The sequence below is a fragment of the Pipistrellus hanaki genome, assembly GCF_964339955.1.
Source record: "Pipistrellus hanaki genome assembly, chromosome: 2".
NCBI classification, from domain to species: domain Eukaryota; kingdom Metazoa; phylum Chordata; class Mammalia; order Chiroptera; family Vespertilionidae; genus Pipistrellus; species Pipistrellus hanaki.
The window spans coordinates 196,819,837-196,837,960 of NC_140504.1; the positions used below are offsets into that span (position 1 = coordinate 196,819,837).

General features: G+C 47.5%; 1 protein-coding gene across 5 annotated transcripts in view; it reads left to right on the forward strand.

Moving 5' to 3' along the window:
• The window catches only part of RERE (arginine-glutamic acid dipeptide repeats), a 350,056-nt gene that overhangs the window by 288,146 nt on the left and 43,786 nt on the right, over window positions 1–18,124 (forward strand). For 3 of the 5 annotated variants that reach the window (XM_084875723.1, XM_084875724.1, XM_084875725.1), the window contains one exon: window positions 8,287–8,367. In XM_084875723.1, the coding sequence (XP_084731849.1) occupies window positions 8,287–8,367 (81 nt within the window). Of the gene's footprint in view, window positions 1–7,327; window positions 7,515–7,646; window positions 7,904–8,286; window positions 8,368–18,124 lie in introns of those variants that run through there. The other 2 variants (XM_084875727.1, XM_084875726.1) reach the window with 2 other exon arrangements.

Genomic DNA, 18,124 nt, shown 5'->3' on the forward strand with positions numbered 1-18,124 from the left:
AGACCTGGTAGGAACAAAAGAACGCAAACTATTTAAATATTTTTGTATTGATTATATGCTGAATTGACAATATTTTAGATCAAGTTAAAATGGACATTAGGAACTATTATCAAAATTAATTTTGTATTTAAAACATATGGCTACTAGAAAATTAAAGTTACATGTTTGGCTCACATTCAGTTTCCATTGGGCAACCACTAATTTGGACTCTTAATTACAATTTTTTTTTTAATATATTTTATTGATTTTTCACAGAGAGGAAGAGAGAGATAGTTGGAAACATCGATGAGAGAATCATCGATCAGCTGCCTCTTGCGCACCCCCTACTGGGGATGTGCCCGCAACCAAGGTACATGCCCTTGCCCGGAATCGAACCCGGGACCTTTCAGTCCGCAGGCCGACGCTCTATCCACTGAGCCAAACCGGTCCCGGCTTAATTACAATTTTTTCAGAATTCTTCTTCACTAAAGATTTCCATTCTTTTATTGCTTATAACTTACAGACAAGCCACATTTCTTTTTTCAGTTTCTCTTTTCTTGCTGAGGCCTACTCTGTTAACGAAGGGGAAGTTTTTAGTGACTTGTTTATGAGCGCTTACAGGGACATTCTGGGGAGACCGGGTAATATCAGTGATGTCACAGGGAGAGGAGGAGCCTCTGGCCCCCATGTGGGCTCTGTGGTCAGTGCGGGTTGTTTTTAATTTGGGTGTAGCTGGGCAGCCATAACTGGCCAGAGACACATTGCTGGCTGCATTCCTACATCTGTTACTGCTGTCGCTTAACCAGCCAGTTCTCGTTTGACTTGAGATGCACTGAGTGTGCTGATCCTCACCAGTGGCTGTGCTGTCAGGTCGGCCGTGGGGAGAGGACAGCGGCCTCGGTGTAATCGTCATACAGACAGAGATGTATGGACGGCTCAGTGGCCTCTGCTAGTGGGCTCAGTTGCTGTGTAAACCGTCTGACATGAGGTCATTTTCCTATGAGGCATGTGGTCTTTGGATGAAAAATGGAGTAATTTTACTTGACATTTGAGACCACCTGGAAAGGGTTTGGAGCACAGGTGTGTTGAAAAATTAATTACCAGCTTCCTTCTGGGTGCTAAGTGGCATCATGGGGTGGGACAGCGCGGTTCCTCTGGTGGGATTTGTATGTCGAGTGGACAGGAAAGTTGGTGTTAAACAGTTTGTAAGTAGTAATTAGAGAGTCGGAAACTTAGTAGTGAACACATGTCGGAGACACTGAGTCAAGACGGAGGGCGGATGGCTGGGAAATCAAATGGTGCTTTGGGAAGACCCGGTAGCTCACCTCCAGATTCATTCATTCATTCATTCATTCAGTCAGTCAGTCATTCACTCAGCAGTGATTGACTGTTGACCATCTGCTGTACCTATCAGCTGCTGCTTTTGGGGTGTGATACACAGGTGAACACATTTCCTGATGCATTTAGTATCATGTAAAGCATGTCATATTACATATGTGTTAAATATTTAAAACCCAAAACCAAATGATACTTTTCAAAGCAGCATCATTAGTGTACCTCCAGCAAGAAATAGGTTTTAGATGTGGTGACAGGAATCTCTAACAAATAAGACTAGATGGCGGAAATGCAGTAGGTTCTCAGCTGATGGTTGGTCAGTAGGAGCCGTTGATGGACAGGTGGGCATTGTGTCATACGTGTTTGGGAAGGCTTTAATTTCCTCTGCTTGACATCATGCCTTTCCCACCTTACCCCTTGTCAGCACAGGCCCACGCCTGGGGCACACCTTCGCTGTGCCTGTTGTCCTGGGCCTGCTCCCTGGCCTCCCTGCCTGGCTCATGGACTTACGTCTCTGTCCGGAGCGAGGGGGCCTGTGGATTGCTTACTTGCAAATATGCCTGCTCCTCAGTCCCCTGAGAACCAGTGAGTTATTAACATAAAATTCTGTGCAGAAAGCAGGGGAGAGCAGAAGGAGCCATTTTCACAGTGGGAATCATTTTAATACCGACAGTGTTTTCCAAACAGTTATGTAAGAGGATTGAGTGAAGTCACTTTTCGAAGTCCTGGTGAGTTTCTGACTGTGATGTACTAGTTAAAATTCACCGGAGAGAGTTAATTCTGAAAGCTCCAGTCAGGAGTGAATGCAGAGCTGTTTTTCAGCCTTTTCTGAGGGGTAGTCCCCGTCCTGCCTCTGCTCTCTGCTGCGGACCCAGGGCAGAGCCGGCCCTGGAGGGGACCCCGTGCTGGGAGCCCAGGAGCAGCTGAGGGAGAGGAGTGCCCCTCCTCCTGTGAGGGACTGAGCCCAGCCTGCCGCTCTCCTCTTTGCTACCAGTTTGAGCTTCAGAATAATTTTGTGAAATGGATAAGGCAGGTATTTTTTGCCAATTTGAAAGATGAAGAAATTGAGGCAAGAATAAATTAAATTATGAGAATATAGCCCTTACTTATTCATTTATAGATTTTTGAGGACAACTTATCTTGAAAGGCAAACAAAGACAACAGATGCCCATCCATCAGCTGTGATCTGCACCCTGTCCTGGACTCCAGCTTAGGCCTCACCCACCCGAGGCTCCCAGTTGCTCACATAGGTCACCCTTGACCCTAGAGTGATGGCATGGCTAGTTTTCCCTTCTGTAAAATGGAGATAGTGGTCCCTAACTGACTCCTGGAAGGTTGTTGTGATGTTTAATAAGTCAGTGCACGCAGCCCTTAGACAGACCCAGCGCCAATCAGTTAGCGGTCTTGTTGTTGCATAGGGTGGTGTTTCCCTACCTGCCTCATATCATGACCTAACAGCGAAGCTGCTAGCCCTAGGCCCACCCTGCCACCCGAGGGTGGACAGGGTCAGCATCTGGGTAGGTCATGGGCACAGGGCAGGCTCAGCAATAGCACCAGGGACTTTTGAACGTGTAATGTTATCATAAGAGAAAATGTTACTGCATTGTGACCCAATTATGTTTATTCCTATTAAGTATCTCCCATTTCAAAACTGGCTGTGTCTATAAACAGCCATGTCAAAATTTCCTTTATGGACAGAGGAGCGGACGAGGTCCCAGGACTTCTGAGATTTGAATCTCATATTTTGTGCATTCTACCAAAAATAAGAAATAGAGCTTTCCAGGGCCTATTAAAACCCAGTTTAGCAGTAAATACTGTGTTCATTCAGGTAATTCACTTTTTTTAAAGCCAGGAATTAAATATTCTCTACTAGGAACTTACAGATAGGAAACTCCTGATGATGATATGAAGTTTTAACTCAGTAGTGAAAAACTAGAGCAGTTTGTCTAAAAACTGGAGCATAATTATGTAACATGACGGGGGCTCTAATTATCACTACAATGGCAATCATATTACAATTTATGTGTATCAAATTAACATGTACACCTTAAATTTATACAATGTTGTATGTCAAAATACATGAGATAAGCACAACCGCAAACTAAGTTTGTAAAACAAAAATAATCTCCTCACCATAAATAAACTTGTATTTATATTTGGCTCTCACCTGGCTACGAGGATTCAGAAATAGCAAAGGACTTGGTTTCTACTCCCAAGCAACACATGAGGTTAAGTGAAGACAAACACCCGCAGGACCTCAGTTCACGCCCTGAGGGCCGGGCCGCCAGTCTGTGGAGCGGGACCCGCAGGGCTGCTGAGCTCGGACAGTGACCCAGCCACAGTCCCGCCTTTAGGTGAGCTCAGGCTTCCTTGTCCTTCACCCTCACACCCTGGCATTCCAGCATCTGCCCTCCGCCAGGAGCAGGAACGGCACGGGACGTGGAAATAACCCACGGGGCCTGGAATCTCAGCGCTGGAAAAGCTGAACTTCAGCTCCACTGCTAAGAACAGACCATATCTGTGAGCGGACACTCAGAAGCTTAGAGTACAGGCAGGCCTCACAGATGGCCCCCCCCCTTTTTTTATTTTATTTAACAAATAGAAGGCAAGACCCTCCACCAGCAAAAACATTCTGACTCACTTATCGCAATATTGCTTTATTGCAGTGGTCTGAAACCAGACCCGCAATATCTCCAAGGTATGCCTAGACGTGTCTATTTTTAAGTCGATAATGTTAATTGTTAAATTAGTCTTAAAGACTTCAAGGTCTCCATTTGGAGAGAAATGAATTACAAGAGGGAAAGGAAATGAATTAATAGCGGGAAAGGAATGTTGGACATATTGACCTGTTCTGATCACTGACCGACTCTGAGTGGGTTGGCTTTGTTTCGATTTTAAAGGCCCCTCTGCATTTCTGGTAAACCACAAGGTAAAGGCTGGGCTCTGAGCAGCAGATGTTTTACCAGCTTTGAGGTCTTGTGGCTTTCCATAGAGAAGTAGCAGCGCAGGCCACATGAAGCTCTTACTTCTTTTTTTTTTTTTTTTTAAGTGGAGCCAATGGTGCTTTGCGCTTGATAGCATAGTCATTGACAGACATTGACAGAAGTGGTCTGTGTTCACCACCAGATGTCAAGTTCATGTTTCTAGAAGCAGTTTGAAATGTCTGAGACATTCAAGCAAGTGTTCCCCATGGGCCTGGACCACAGGGTTAGCCTTGGGAACGTCGTAAGAATCTTGAGTGATATTTAGAGCCCAGTGGGCAGTGGGCGGCATATTGGGAGGGAGTTTGAGCAGTAGGAAGCCTGGGACAGAGCCGTGGGGAGACCCCAACATTTAGAGGTTGAACAGAGAATTAAGCCAGGTAATAGGAGGAAAATCAGGCGAGTTTCATGTCAGGGGACCAAGAAAGTGAACCCGGTCATCAGCATTCAAAATGAACACTTTAACTTTTAACTATTTCCCACTGTGACCACACTAGCCCAACACACCTGTCATCTCATGTTTTGTTTCACTTACATACCAGAAACATGGATCTCCAACTGCCTGATGCTGTAGGGAGCCAAGAAGAGTAAGATACAGCGCCTTCTTCAGAGCCATAGACCGTTAGTACATGAGACCTTATGCAAATATATAAGCGCCAGACAAATGGGAGGGAGTGGGACTTGGGTTTGAATGAACCGGAGGGATCGTGAGCAGGCTGCGGAGAGTGGAGTTCAGATAGCTGCAGATGGGCCAGCTGGCATTGCTGGATCCTGGCGGCCCTGACTTCAGGGCTAAGGTGTGCACACTCCACTCTGCATAGGTGAGAGCTATCCTTAGGGAGGGCTGGGAGCAGGACAGAGTGGGACTCGGGTGAACTTGGTGGTTTTGAGAAATTCCTTGCAGGGGCTTGTAAACGGTGAATGGGGAGCCGGGTTAAGAGGCCTGCTGGAAGGAGAGGAATAAGGGCTGGCCTGGGACCAGCACTGTAATAGGCAAGAGCGGAGGGCATTGACAGACCTTTGTAGGGAGAATTCTGAGGACTCGGGGACGTGATGTCAGGGCAATCACAGTAACGGCACTGGGACTACACACCGTTCCGTCTGTGGACTCCTACCTCCGCTTCACAGGCCACGGCAGTGAAGGGCACGGGCTTTGGAGCCTGGGTTTGAATTCTGTCTTTTCCTCTGAGGTGTGGGTGACCTTGGTCTATTATTTACCCATCTGTGCCTTAGCTTCCTTGTCTGCAAAATGGAGATAATAATGTACTTCTTCTAGGTTGTGAGGATTTTAAATTAATATATGTAAGTCCTGGCATAGAGTAGATAATAATTATTAGTTGAATGGATGATGTCCAGAGGAGGAACAGAATCTGAGCTCAGGCTTGCTCGGCTCCACCACATTAGCCTGATGCTCTGGAGTCAGCCTTCCTCGGCCTCCGCCTCCATCATGCCGGCCTCCCTGTGGGCCCTGTGTGTCCTCAGCCGATCCTGGAAGCCCACCATCACACTCACGCCGGATCACCCGCCTCAGCTTTGTGCCGACTCTCCTCTCCTGTAACACCTCTGCCTTCCATGGGGCCTTCCGAACCCCTCCCTCTGCACTGTCTTTCCTCGTCACCTGGGGAAAGCGCCCTGGGCACAGACCGTGCCTTTGGCTCCCTTGCCACACGAGGAGCTGTACCTCAGTACTTGCTCCCAGTGCTGGCACACAGCAGGTCCTGGGAGTGGGTGAAGAAGCACTGCTTGTGATTGCCGAGGGTGAGGTCAGGCCTCCCTCACCTCACGCCTGGGTTCTCTCACTGCCTCTTTAGCTGTCTCTCCATTGGAGCCAGTCTGCCCCTAGGCCCCAGCCACATGCCCCTGGAGCCATCCTTCCAAGGCTTTTCATGGCCCATAAGGCTTCCGCTGGTCCAAAAGCTCCCTGCAGCCCCTCCTCTCCTGCCACCCAGCCTTACCCCTGGCACTCTTCTCCGCACACCCTGTCCTCCTTCAGTTCCCGGAATGTTCTGTGCGCCCTTCCCGGCCCACTCCTGCGTTCGAAGCCCTGCTGAGCACACCTGGCAGGCTCTGCTCTTCCCTGTCACTTCCTCTAAGACACCAGCGGTGCAAATTGCTTCCTCCTCCTGGCCCCACCCACAGCCCTTTGTTCCTCTGCTGCTTTTCTGAGGCCCAGAGATTGGGCTGTTTACCTATTCGCCTCGGAGCTCCAGGAGGCCAGGGAGCCTCCTTCCTCTCCGTGTCCCCCACGGATACGCCACACGCCGTCCAGGATGCGTACAGTACTTAGAATGATACTTTGTTAGGTAACCGAGGTCACTCTTGTCCAGACTGGAGGAGGGCTTGCTTTTTTGTGCCTGGACAGACTTTTCCTTTGAACTGTGAGAACTGTATTGGAAATTGACAATGATGAGTCATATCTTAGAAAGGGATGAGGTCTGAGAACGCAGAGCCTCCAGGAATGGAGCAGGAGGTTGCAGATCTGCCTTGCAGGCCAAGGCTGGCTCTCACTGAATTTGCCCGGCTGGTCTAACGGGGAGCGGGAGGGACGCTCCTCCCGGTGGGCAGGTGATTTATGGGCTGGGAAGCCTCCGCGGTGATTTAGTTGTGAAACGGCGCCTTGCGAGGTGCGGGCTAAGGCCTGGGCCTCGCGGGAGCGGCCGCCCACAATCCCCGGCCGGAAGGGACCGCAGGGGCGGGTGTCCAAGGGACTGCGGGGGTCGAGGGTCGTTGGGGCCAGCCCCCCGCATTGGAGCCGGGAGGGGGGGGTGGGGGGGGTGCGGCGGGAGCTGCTCCCGTGCCCGCCGGGAGGGAGGCTGCGGACGGAGGGGCCTGGGCAGCGGGCCCGCCCGGGGCGCCCGCTCGCTGGCTGCGGCAGGAAGTTTCTGCCGGATTCACCCTGAGCTCCGGCGGCAGGAGCCAGGCCAGCGCGCACCGGGCTTGGCGCGGGAGGCCGGGCGGGGGCCGGAGCGGCGGCGGGGGCCGGCGATCCAGGCCGCCTTTTGCAGCCGCCCGCGGCCGCCGGGCTGCGCTCCTGCCTCCTCCCCCGGTGCCAGCGGCGCCCGCGCTGCGCGGCCGGTCACACCGAGCGCCCGCTGCCGCCCGCTTTGTGGGGCCGGAGCGGTGACAGGCCGGCCCGCGGCCCGGCCCGGACCCCAGGGGCGCCCGCCCCGCCGACCTGTGGCTGCCGCCCCCGCGCCCACCGGTCGGGCCTGCCGCGGGGTAGGAGGCTGGGGGAGGAGGCCGGGGGGCAGGAGGCCGGGGGCAGGAGGCTGGGGGAGGCAGGGCTTCCGCCCGGCACCCAGCCCCGCCCCGAGGGGGGGCCGGGAGTCGGAGCTGCCCTGCCGGCGGGGAGGGCCGGCCGGAGGAATGGGACAAAGTGAAAGTCTCGGGACTGCGAAGGAAATGGGCGGAGGGGGGCGGAGGGGGCGGGGGTGAGGGTTCGGGAAGCAGGAAGGGGAGCCGGTGATCTTTATTTGATGCCATGGAGTGGCTTTAGCGGCGATGGCGGGCCAGGCCAGCTGACGTGCAGGCCCCGGTGGGCTTCTGCTCCGGCCCTTCCCGGCCTCAGGAGAGGCTGTAGCCCTCCGCTGTCCTGGGAAACCCTCCAGGTTCGGTTCTGTTTCCTCCTCCTGCTCGCGCGGAAGCCTCCTCTCAGGTGGAGAGCAGTTGTGCTGCTCGGTTGAAGCACGGAGCACATTTGTTGTTTATGTCTCTGGACCAGTGTGCAGACGGCTAGCACCGGCCACAGATGGCTCCCGAGCCGCAGACACGGCGTCCTCGCCCTAATCCTGGGCGGGACGGGCTCGGGTTCTGGTGAAGGCTGGGCGGGCCCTGCCCGGTTGGGGGCCCCGGGTCTGCTGCTGAGGTCCCCCTGGCCCGGTCAATGGCCCCTGGCTGAGACTTTGTTATTCTGCTGATTGCAGATAGCTTTGCTTGCTGACATCCTGTTTTGTTTTCGGTTTTTACATCCCATTTGTTTCTTTTATCGCAGAAACGCTTCGTTAAGGGGCTCCGGCAGTACGGCAAGAACTTCTTCAGGATTAGAAAGGAGCTGCTTCCCAATAAGGAAACAGTGAGTACAATTGGACTTTATGTAACTTGATTTTTTCCTCTTTGCTCCCGCTGCTTCTCCACACATGATCTTATGAAATGGTTTCCTTTAACCCTGCGCTGTGCTCAGACCCGGCTGCCTCGCATCCCCTCCTCCTCCCTCCCGGTGAGCGGTAGATGCTTCCAGATGATAAAGTGACAGACTGCCCAGCTCCCAGAAAGCAAGCGGCCTCCGCTCTAAGAGCCTAAAGGTCCTCGGCCTCAGGGTTAAGGGAGGAGAGAAGGGACAGGGTGTTGGGGAGTTAACGTCTAATTTTGAATACAGGGGCTGACGTAGGAAATACCATTTATCACTAGTTTGGATTTCGTTGATTGGTTTGTAGCTCCTATACTTTGAATTCTGTTGCGACTTTTTCGATATTTAAGGTTGCTATGTTTTGAAGAGTAGTTTTAACTCTCAATTTCCTAGCCCTAAAAGTTTGCACTTTCCATTTGAGAGATGCATAAGAATTTTATAAATTGCTAAAGGAGGCTTTTAAAAATTCCTGTGATATTTTACAAAGCTGAGAGTCAGATCTGATGAGTATTCTTACTAAGCATGGGGTAGGAGGGTTTGCTGAGAACATTTCAGAGTGAAGTTCTATGAAGAAAATATTAGCAAGGGGTTCTGTTTCATTTATCTGTAATTTCCTCCCGGTAATTGAGGGGGGTGTCCTCTGGCTGCGTCAAGGAATAGTGGAGGCTGGGGGTGCAGTAGGACCGGGGCCCTGCCCTGACGTCCAGTGTCTGAGGCCGAGGCCCTCTGTAGGAGCGGGGGATGGGGTGAAGAGTTAGGATTTTCTCCAGGAGTGGAAGGGGAGATGGGTGAAGTGTATTCATTGTAAAAGTATGTAGGTTGCTGTGTTTGGTTTGGTTTTTTGGTTTTCTAATTGGGTTTTGTGTATCGATTTCTTCTTCAATTTTGATTATTTTCTTTTTTAATCTATGTTTCTGGACACTTTCTGGACAGTACCTTAAGAACAGCAATAACATAATTAGGGAAGCGGGTTGCGAGATTTCAAGTACAACCTCCCACAAATCAGTGGTTTGCATCATCAGCCATAACTAGATTACACTTTTAATATTTACTATACATCTAAATATGCTGAGAAATGGATCATGAGAATGGTAAAAAAAAAAAAAAAATGAAAAGAAAAGGAGAAAACTGTTCACAGACATAAAAATTAAATATGTAATAATCCATAAAGCCAACTTATTTTTTTATTTTTCCAGAACAAATTGGAAACCCAGTGAAAGAGGGTTTTCTGAGGATTTCAGTTATTTGAAGTTTGATGCCTATTTTTAAAAAGTAAAATGCCTTTTCCTTGAGTGTAGGAATTTTGGTTTGGCCAAGTTGGGGTGATACTGAGAAAGACCAGTGGGTAGTTTTGACGTGATGCGATGGGCTAGATCAGTGGTCAGCAAACTCATTAGTCCACAGAGCCAAATATCAACAGCACAACGATTGACATTTCTTTTGAGAGCCAAATTTTTTTAAACTTCTTCTAACGCCACTTCTTCAAAATAGACTCGCCCAGGCCGTCTTATTTTGTGGAAGAGCCACACGCAAGGGGCCAAAGAGCCACATGTGGTTCGCGAGCTGCAGTTTGCGGGCCACGGGGCTAGATCATAACTCTCAATTCAACTCTCATCTATCCCTGAGTGCTGCTGTAACTTGCACACTGTGAAGATGTGGCTGGACAATTACTTTATCCTTCTGTTTAAAAAAAATAAATTTATAATAGCAAGATTAAGCACTAAATCTAAAATCTGTCTAGCATTTGGAAATGCTAATTTTTTTCTAGTTTTAACTCTCAAGTAGGATGCTTTGTTAACCTAGATCAAACCTAAATCTTCGATTCTTTGTTTCTTCTTGCTCTTGGCTCCTCCTCCTCCTCCTCTTCCTCCTTTTTAAAATCTGTTTTTATTGATATCAGAGAGGAAGAAGGGAGAGTGTGGGAGCCCCTTTCCCGGCCAGCGTGGTTCGGAGTTCGGGTTCTGGAGAAGGCCACACACAAATGAAAAAGACCAGAAAAGTATTACTTTGGGAATATTGGGGGCCAGGCGGGAGCCCACCTCTAGAGGGAGGATTACTGTTAGGCTCTGGCCTTGCTGTCCCTTTCATTGAGACTATGGGAGACACCCATAGCCCTCAGGCAGGTAATGGGCTGATTATCATATCAATAAGGATTTACATGATTATTTGATGGGGAAGTTGCCTCAGTTACCATTGTCTCAATTAGATAAGGAGCAGGTGGCCCTGACCTTTCAGAGCTTCAAGGTTGACCAGCCTTCTACATCTTCCTATTAGTTTCAGGAAGGAGAGGGAGAGAGAAATAGAAACATCAATGAGAGAGAATCATTGGTCAGCTACCTCATGTACTCCCCACACTGGAGATGGAGCCTGCAGCTTGGGCAAGTGTCCTGACTGGTAATCGAATTGTAACCTCCTGGGTTATAGGTCACTGCTCAACCACTGAGCCACGCTAGCCATCTGCTTCTTACTCTTACTGATAATGTCAAACTCAGTAAGTAGCTTTTTCTCACTGCACCAACTCTTCAAGCTGGTTGCCTGTGTTTTTCTAGCACCTCTTTCCTGGGGCCCTTCCTCATCACTTCTCTGCCATCGCAATTTCCTGGTCACGTGGCTCCTCTCCTTACTTCTCGGGCACCCAGAAAGAAGTCTTTCTGTTTTCGCCTCTTCACGGATCGGAGCTAATGGGAGCGTTGCTTGCTTCACCGGAAGATTTATTCTGGCTGGCTGGCTAACTGTTGCTGGTGTCCGGGTGTCTGTGCATAGAATTGGAGGAGCTTGTTGGTAGAGGAAAGCTATAAGTATTCTAATTAGCTGGGGGAGGCACTGGTGTTTCCCTTAGTTATCAGCACAGGCAGGCTAATCATTCACCGCTCCGGGGAGGGAGGGCAAAGTTCTTTTTCATTTTGCTGTGGAAGATGAAACATGCAGACAACAGTGTTTCTGGTTGAAAGCTTCCTTGGTAGAAACCTTCATATGGTTATGCCTCTTTTATAGCCAATCCTTAGCTACTTTACAGGTTCTGTTCTATTTACCAAAATTATTAACTCATTTCTTTGCTATTCTCAACTGACTTGAAACTTCAGAAGGGTGTCAGCATCCAAAGAACACGCCTGATTGGGCCTGGACCTGGGTCAGCAGACCTGTGCTCTATTCTTGGTTTCACCAGTAACTGTAGTACATGATGATCTCTTTGGACTGTGCCGTCTGCTTTGAGCTGTTATTGGGAAGTTCGGGGCAAATCTTGACAAGCACTGGGAAGTTATTTTTTCTGAAATGGTGTTTCTTTGCATGAGAATTTTTATAGGTGCTCCATACAGTCTTTATAACACGTTCTCACATTTTGGGCTATCACTGTTCTGAGAGCAAAAAACGATGGCTCTCGCTCCTCTGCCACTAACCTGCCCTGGGGCCTTACACAGATTATTCAACCGCTCTGTCCCTTACTGACTGTGTCTGTAAAACGGGCTGATTCTCCTACTCTTAAGAATAGTTTTGAGCCATAGCCAGTTGGCTTAGTGGTTAGAGCATTGGCCTGCGGACTGAAGAGTCCTGGGTTTGATTCCAGTCAAGGGCACATGCCCAGGTTGTAGGCTTGATCCCCAGTATGGGTGTTGCAGGAGGCAGCCAATCAAAGATTCTCTCTCCTCCCTTCCCCTCTGAAATCAATAAAAAGTATGTTTTAAAAAAAATTTTTAAAGAATAATTTTGAGAATTTAAGTGAGATACTATCAATAAAAAGTGCCTAAAAACACTTGAAAATGATTGTTCTTCCCATCTACCCCAAATACTACACCAAGTAGCCAAATGCTATGAAAGTACATAATTAGTCTCACTTGTCAAAAATTATTTTAGTTGAAAAACTGGGAAGGGGTGTAGGCAGTGCCTAGGTTAAGGATGTATTTTGTCTTGAAGCCTTGTTGAGGAGACTTCCTTCCTACCAGTTCCTTCAGTGGGTTGTGCAGACCAGGGCCTGGTGGGAATGGACAGAAACGGCCTTCCTAGCTCTTTTGGTCTGGAGCTTATTACACAGGCACTCCTCTGGCTGCCTGAGCACTGCTGCCATTGAGGTGGGCCTCGGGTTGTGATTGTGGAAAGCCTTCTGGTTGTGGTTGTGTTGATGGAGGTTTAGTTGAGTGGGTATTACATGTTAATTTCATGATACCCAGGAGAGTAACCGCAAGTCAAACATTGTAGTGTCGTGGTTGTACAGAGATCCTGAGGTTTATTATCTTTCTCTGTATCCTTCCATTTGTCCCTCAGTAATGAGGAGTGAATAGAGTAAAGAGTCTTCGCGGAGTGTATCAGATTCTGCTGGGCTGTGCACTTCTCTCAGCACACTGTTGGGCCTCACCCACACGAAGACTCGGGTACGAGTACATCGGTGTAAATCACAGTACGTGTCCCTAGCTGAGGTTCTGAGAGGGTGATCGGAACCAGGCCCTTGGGTTCTGCTTTAGGGACTTCTGGGGCCCTTTGGGTTGATGAGTTACACTAAGTTAATGCCTGAAAAATGAGAGGCCAGATAGAACTGAATCTTAATTACCAGGAGGGGAAACCATGTTATGAATAATATAAAATCATTGGTGTTCCAAAATAGTCTTCTGTCTGGTTTTATACAGACCTTGCAGTTTTCTTCAAAATGAGACGATTACTCGGGTGACAGTGACATTTATCTTTTGTGCTGAAAACACGTTTGTGTTGTTTGGACCAAAGACTTTCCGTATCTGACACCTGGATGGCCGTCCCGGAATCCTGGCTGGACTTGGCGTGTGGCTCTTTCTGCTGTGGCTCAGACAGATTTAGCGGCATTGGCTCACAGACGGGGATCCCGCACGGACTCAGCGCCCTGTCTCGGGCAGCTGACATTAGTGAGAAGACAATTTGATCTGCGCCGAGCTGGCAGAGAGAAGAAATGCCCCCACAGTTGTAATTAGCCCGAGGAGGAAGGAGGTGAAAAGGCGCCCGCCCTTACCTGCCTTGCTCGGCTCTGGAGTTTTACTTTTGAGAACCTAGTCCAATAGAAATTGAGCTGTTACCTGTAAACCCAGTTGCTGGTACATTAATATTTACTGTACTAGAAACTCATTTGCCCATTTCCCATTTGTAGAGCTAAGTATTCCATACGGTTCAGTCTTTAGAAATGTTGTATACGTACCGAGCGCTGTCATGGCAGAGGTCCAAAGAGAAGCGAGGTGCCACGGGCCTGCAGGGTGAGGAACCTGCATGTGCTCAGGGTCCTCCTGGCGGAGGCGGAGGGTCAGGCCCTCCGTGTGCACAGAGGCTGAGGGCTTCTGGAAGGCTCTCTGAAGAGTGCAGTGTGTGACCTGAACTTTGAAGGAAGGACACATTTTTGACAGGCCGAGGTTGGGAGGGAGGGGGAGGAAAAGCGACTTTCCAGCTGTAGGAAATAGCGCGAGCAAAGGCCTGGAGACAGGAAATTGCAAAACATGCCCGGCGAGTGCACTGGCGGCTGCACCAAGCGATGCAGTGGGACTTAGGCCAGGATTGTCCTCGCAGGTGCCTTTGGGGGACCTTAGCGTGCGTGTGGAGACACCCCCGCCCCCTTTGAGGCTTTTAAAGAGAGAAGAAAAGTGAGAGCATCCAAGCTGAGGTCTAAACTTTATTCTTGTAATAACTCAGTCCTGTAGTAAGACCAAAAGCGAGGAGCTGACAGTGACTTAGGAAAATGGAAGTCTGTCTCTTTTCGTGCTTTCCTCTATTGGAAATGTGTCACTTTTTAATGGGACCAAGAGCCCCATGGACAGGTAAATGGTTTCGATGTTTAGTTGTTATTTTTTAACTTTGGGTGATAGGATGAAAAGTATTAGAGATTTAAAATTTTAATTTGAAAAATATCATGAAAATCAACCACCTTTTTCAGCCACATTTCTGGGAATAAGTTCTGTTAAATATGTACATAACTATTGAATATTAATTGTTCATTTCTTTGGACAAATTATCTTTTGCATAAGCCTATTCTCCCAGCAAAGAATGACTAGTATTTGCACAGGGCTTTAGGACTGAGTAATCGAGATTCTGTTAATATTAAGAGGTTAAAAATTACTCTGGCATTCAATTTGAGCATTCAGCATGAAGTTTTGTCTAACTTCAGATTATAATCTTAGATAAACAATTTTCTAGCCTCATTAATGCTTAATCTAATGTTACGTAACAGAGTATAGACTTACTGAATAGGTTGATAGTAAGGAGGACAAATGTGTTATAACCACATAGCGATCCTTCAGGAAGCTCTCTGGTTTAAATCCGAGACCTCTGCAAATGCTGTGCCTCACCCCGCAGTACGACCCGAGACCAGGGTCATCGCATCCCCTGGTTCCCGGGCCAGTGAGGCTCCCAGACTCCATCGGGCCTATTGGACACAGCCGTTTACGTTCAAGAAGCCTTGCAGACCGAAGCCTGTCTCCACATTCATCCTGGGAGTGATACTGCTTTTATTCTGTGAGAGCTGTAAGGACTCAAGTCCACTATGAGGTCTTGATTTTGTTTTTCATATTATTACAAAATTTTCCAAATACACAGAGAAGTATCTGGGCTTATTTTCACTATCAATGATGGAATTTCTTAATATGGCTTCCCTCTTCCACTTCCCAGTCTTCCCCAGAAACTCGGTAGTAACTCCTGTCACATTTCCTATAAAAACTGCTGTCCTCCTGTCTAAGTTGTGACAGTTGTCTTTGTGAGTCAGGCTGGGCTACACCTGTTTGTTTCCAGTAGAAACCTTTTTATCTGAAAGGATGACTTCTCATTAATCTGAAGTTTACATGCTTAACACTACAGATGTTTCTGTTACTGGCACACCTTCGCTGTGAATAGGAAATATAAGTGCTTTGAGGTTGGCAAGATTGGGTAAAAGGGTAGACATTTAAGTGCCATACCTTTTCTCTTATTTACTTGCCCTCAGGTAAACACAGACAGAGCTGGAATTTTCCATGCGAGGCGGAAGTGACCCATAGAAACAGGCACTGCAGTGGTGGGGCCAGTACTGTGTGTAATCGTATGCTACTCCCATGTAGGGGTTTGTTCCCATTAACATGGAGCAGAGGTTTGAATCTCCTCATTCTGATAGTCTGGCCTGTATGGATGTTTGGGCAGTGAGTGGTCCAGTTTTGATGCGGTCCTCTAAGAGAGATTGGCTGATTCCTTGTGGAAGTGAAGCAGTTAAGAATTTGCATGTAGCCAAAACCGGTTTGGCTCAATGGATAGAGCCTCTACCTGCAGACTGAAAGGTCCCGGGTTCAATTCCGGTCAAGGACATGTGGTTGCAGGCACATACCCAGTAGGGGGTGTGCAAGAGGCAGCTGATTAGTGATTCTCTCTCATTTATGTTTCTAACTCTCTATCCCTCTCTCTTCCTCTCTGTAAAAAAAAATCAATAAAATATATTTTAAAAAAAGAATTTGCATGTAAGAAACTTTTGGTGTTGATAGGGGGGGGTGGGGTCTTAAAAATTAAGTGACTTTTTATAATCAGGGACCTTGTATATTTGCTGCTCTCAGTGGTAATGTCTTAGGTCTGTCTCTGACCTTACCTGCGTATCAGAAGTGGTGGGGTGGTATGAGAGTGTGTCAGTGTACATACACTATGCAGTTCTTGTAGGATCTGCACTTGGAAATGGCCTTACACTGTTACTGAGAAAGTGCTGCTTACAGGATCAGTTTTATTTGTTCGTGTTGGCATTTGTTAACCCAGGTTTCTTATGATCCAGCTGGGTCTTGGTTACCTGGGGACTTTTAGATGGAGACATTTGTGACTTTTAAGCCGAAATAGACCCACCCATTTTATTAGCTAGTAAAACCAATGAAAGGTTTGAACTGGTCTTTAAAAAGACTTAAATGTTGTGATTACTCTGGTTATAGTCAAAGAGTTTATTTGGAGCTCATATTTTATATCGGTAATAGATTTTTTTTAACCTTACTAGATCTGTGAACTAACTTTGAAAATTCAGTTTGCTGAAGTTTTAAAAAATACATCTAGTCTGTTAAAAGCTGACATTAAAAATAAATTTCAAAATGTATCTGAAATCATAATCCTGGTATAATTTGGTTCATTTTAATTTTTAAGTTATGTCCTTGAGTAACACTTAGAAAGTAGGGTAGAAATTAATTGCATTGTTTTAAGAAAACATTCACCTCAGTCTTACTCACAGCTTACCAGTGGTAGAAAAATCATGTCCCTCTCCACCCACCCATGAAAATTTTTTTTCCTTGTATGTAATTTGAAAACCATTACTTGTATTATAAAAATAGGAAATGCAAGCAAGCGAAACCTTGCTTGAGACCCAGAATTCCATTCAGCTAAGTTTTCTTTCTGAGATGTTGAATTTTGAAATTGTTTTCATATTAATGTCTTTTTTCCCCCCTATGGAAATATGGTTCTTCTGTTCAAGTGTCTTAAGTCCTCTAAATTGTGGCATCAGTGATCCTAGAATTTGGCCTTTGAGGCTAGATCTAAACCATCATCACAGTTGGCACAATTGGAAGTATTTTGAGAACTGCTTGGGGGAGAACTTTCTGTGGGGTGTGGAAGGTGATTGGGAGCACACTTACCCTGCTGGAGCTCACAGTCTAGAGGAGAGGCGGGTGGGGCTTGAGTTCTTCCCTGGAAGGTGCCTGAGTCTGGGTCGCTGAGACTGCAGAGGTCACACAGATCCTGCCTGGGCTGCACTTTGAGAGCCACCTGATTTCGTTCCTGCATGGACTGGGCCACTACACAAAGCCCAGCTCCTCTCCACAGAGCTGTATTTTGTTCTGCCCATTAAAAATTAATATTTATTTCATTTTAGTCTTGAACTTGAGATTCCACTCCTTCTCCCTCCCCCATGCATTTTCTTTCTTTTACATACATGCACGTATGTTTTTATAGAGATATAAGGCTTTCTGGGCAGGAACCACATTTTATATTTCTTTATGTCATCTTTAGTACCCTCCAACGGGCCCTTAATATCTGTTAAAAATGAAATTGTGTGCCAAAACCGGTTTGGCTCAGTGGTAGAGCGTCGGTCTATGGACTGAAAGGCCCCAGGTTCGATTCCGGTCAAGGACATGTACATTGGTTGCGGGCACATCCCCTGTAGTGGGTGTGCAAGAGGCAGCTGGTCGATGTTTCTCTCTCATCGACGTTTCTAGCTCTCTATCCTGCTCTCCTCCTCTCTGTAAAAAATCAATAAAATATATATATATTTTTTTTTTAATGAAATTGTGTATATGTATTCATGCATGTGTAAATGAGAGATAAAAATACATGGTAACCATTCTACCTAATAAAAGAGTGATATGCAAATTAACCATCACTCTGCCACACTCACAAAGCCATGCCCACTAGCCAATCAGAGCAAGTATGCAAATAAACCCAACCAAAATGGCTTACAGCCACAGAGTGCAGGAGGGAGGCTTGGGTTTCCCAGGTAATAGAGGAAGCCAAGCTTTCCACCTGCCCTTGCCAACCTAAGCTTCCATTCAAGGCTACAAAGTTTCAATTATAGAAGGTAAACAAATCCAAACATAAATGGTGGCAGCCACAGAGCTGGAAAGAGTGGGAGGCTAGGGTTGCCCCTGGCAATGGAAGAAGCAAAGCTTTCCACACACCCTGGCCAGCCCAGACTTCTACTCCAGGCTACAAAGTTTCAATTATAGAAGATACATAAATTCCAACAGAAATGGCTGCCAGCCATGGAGTATCAGGA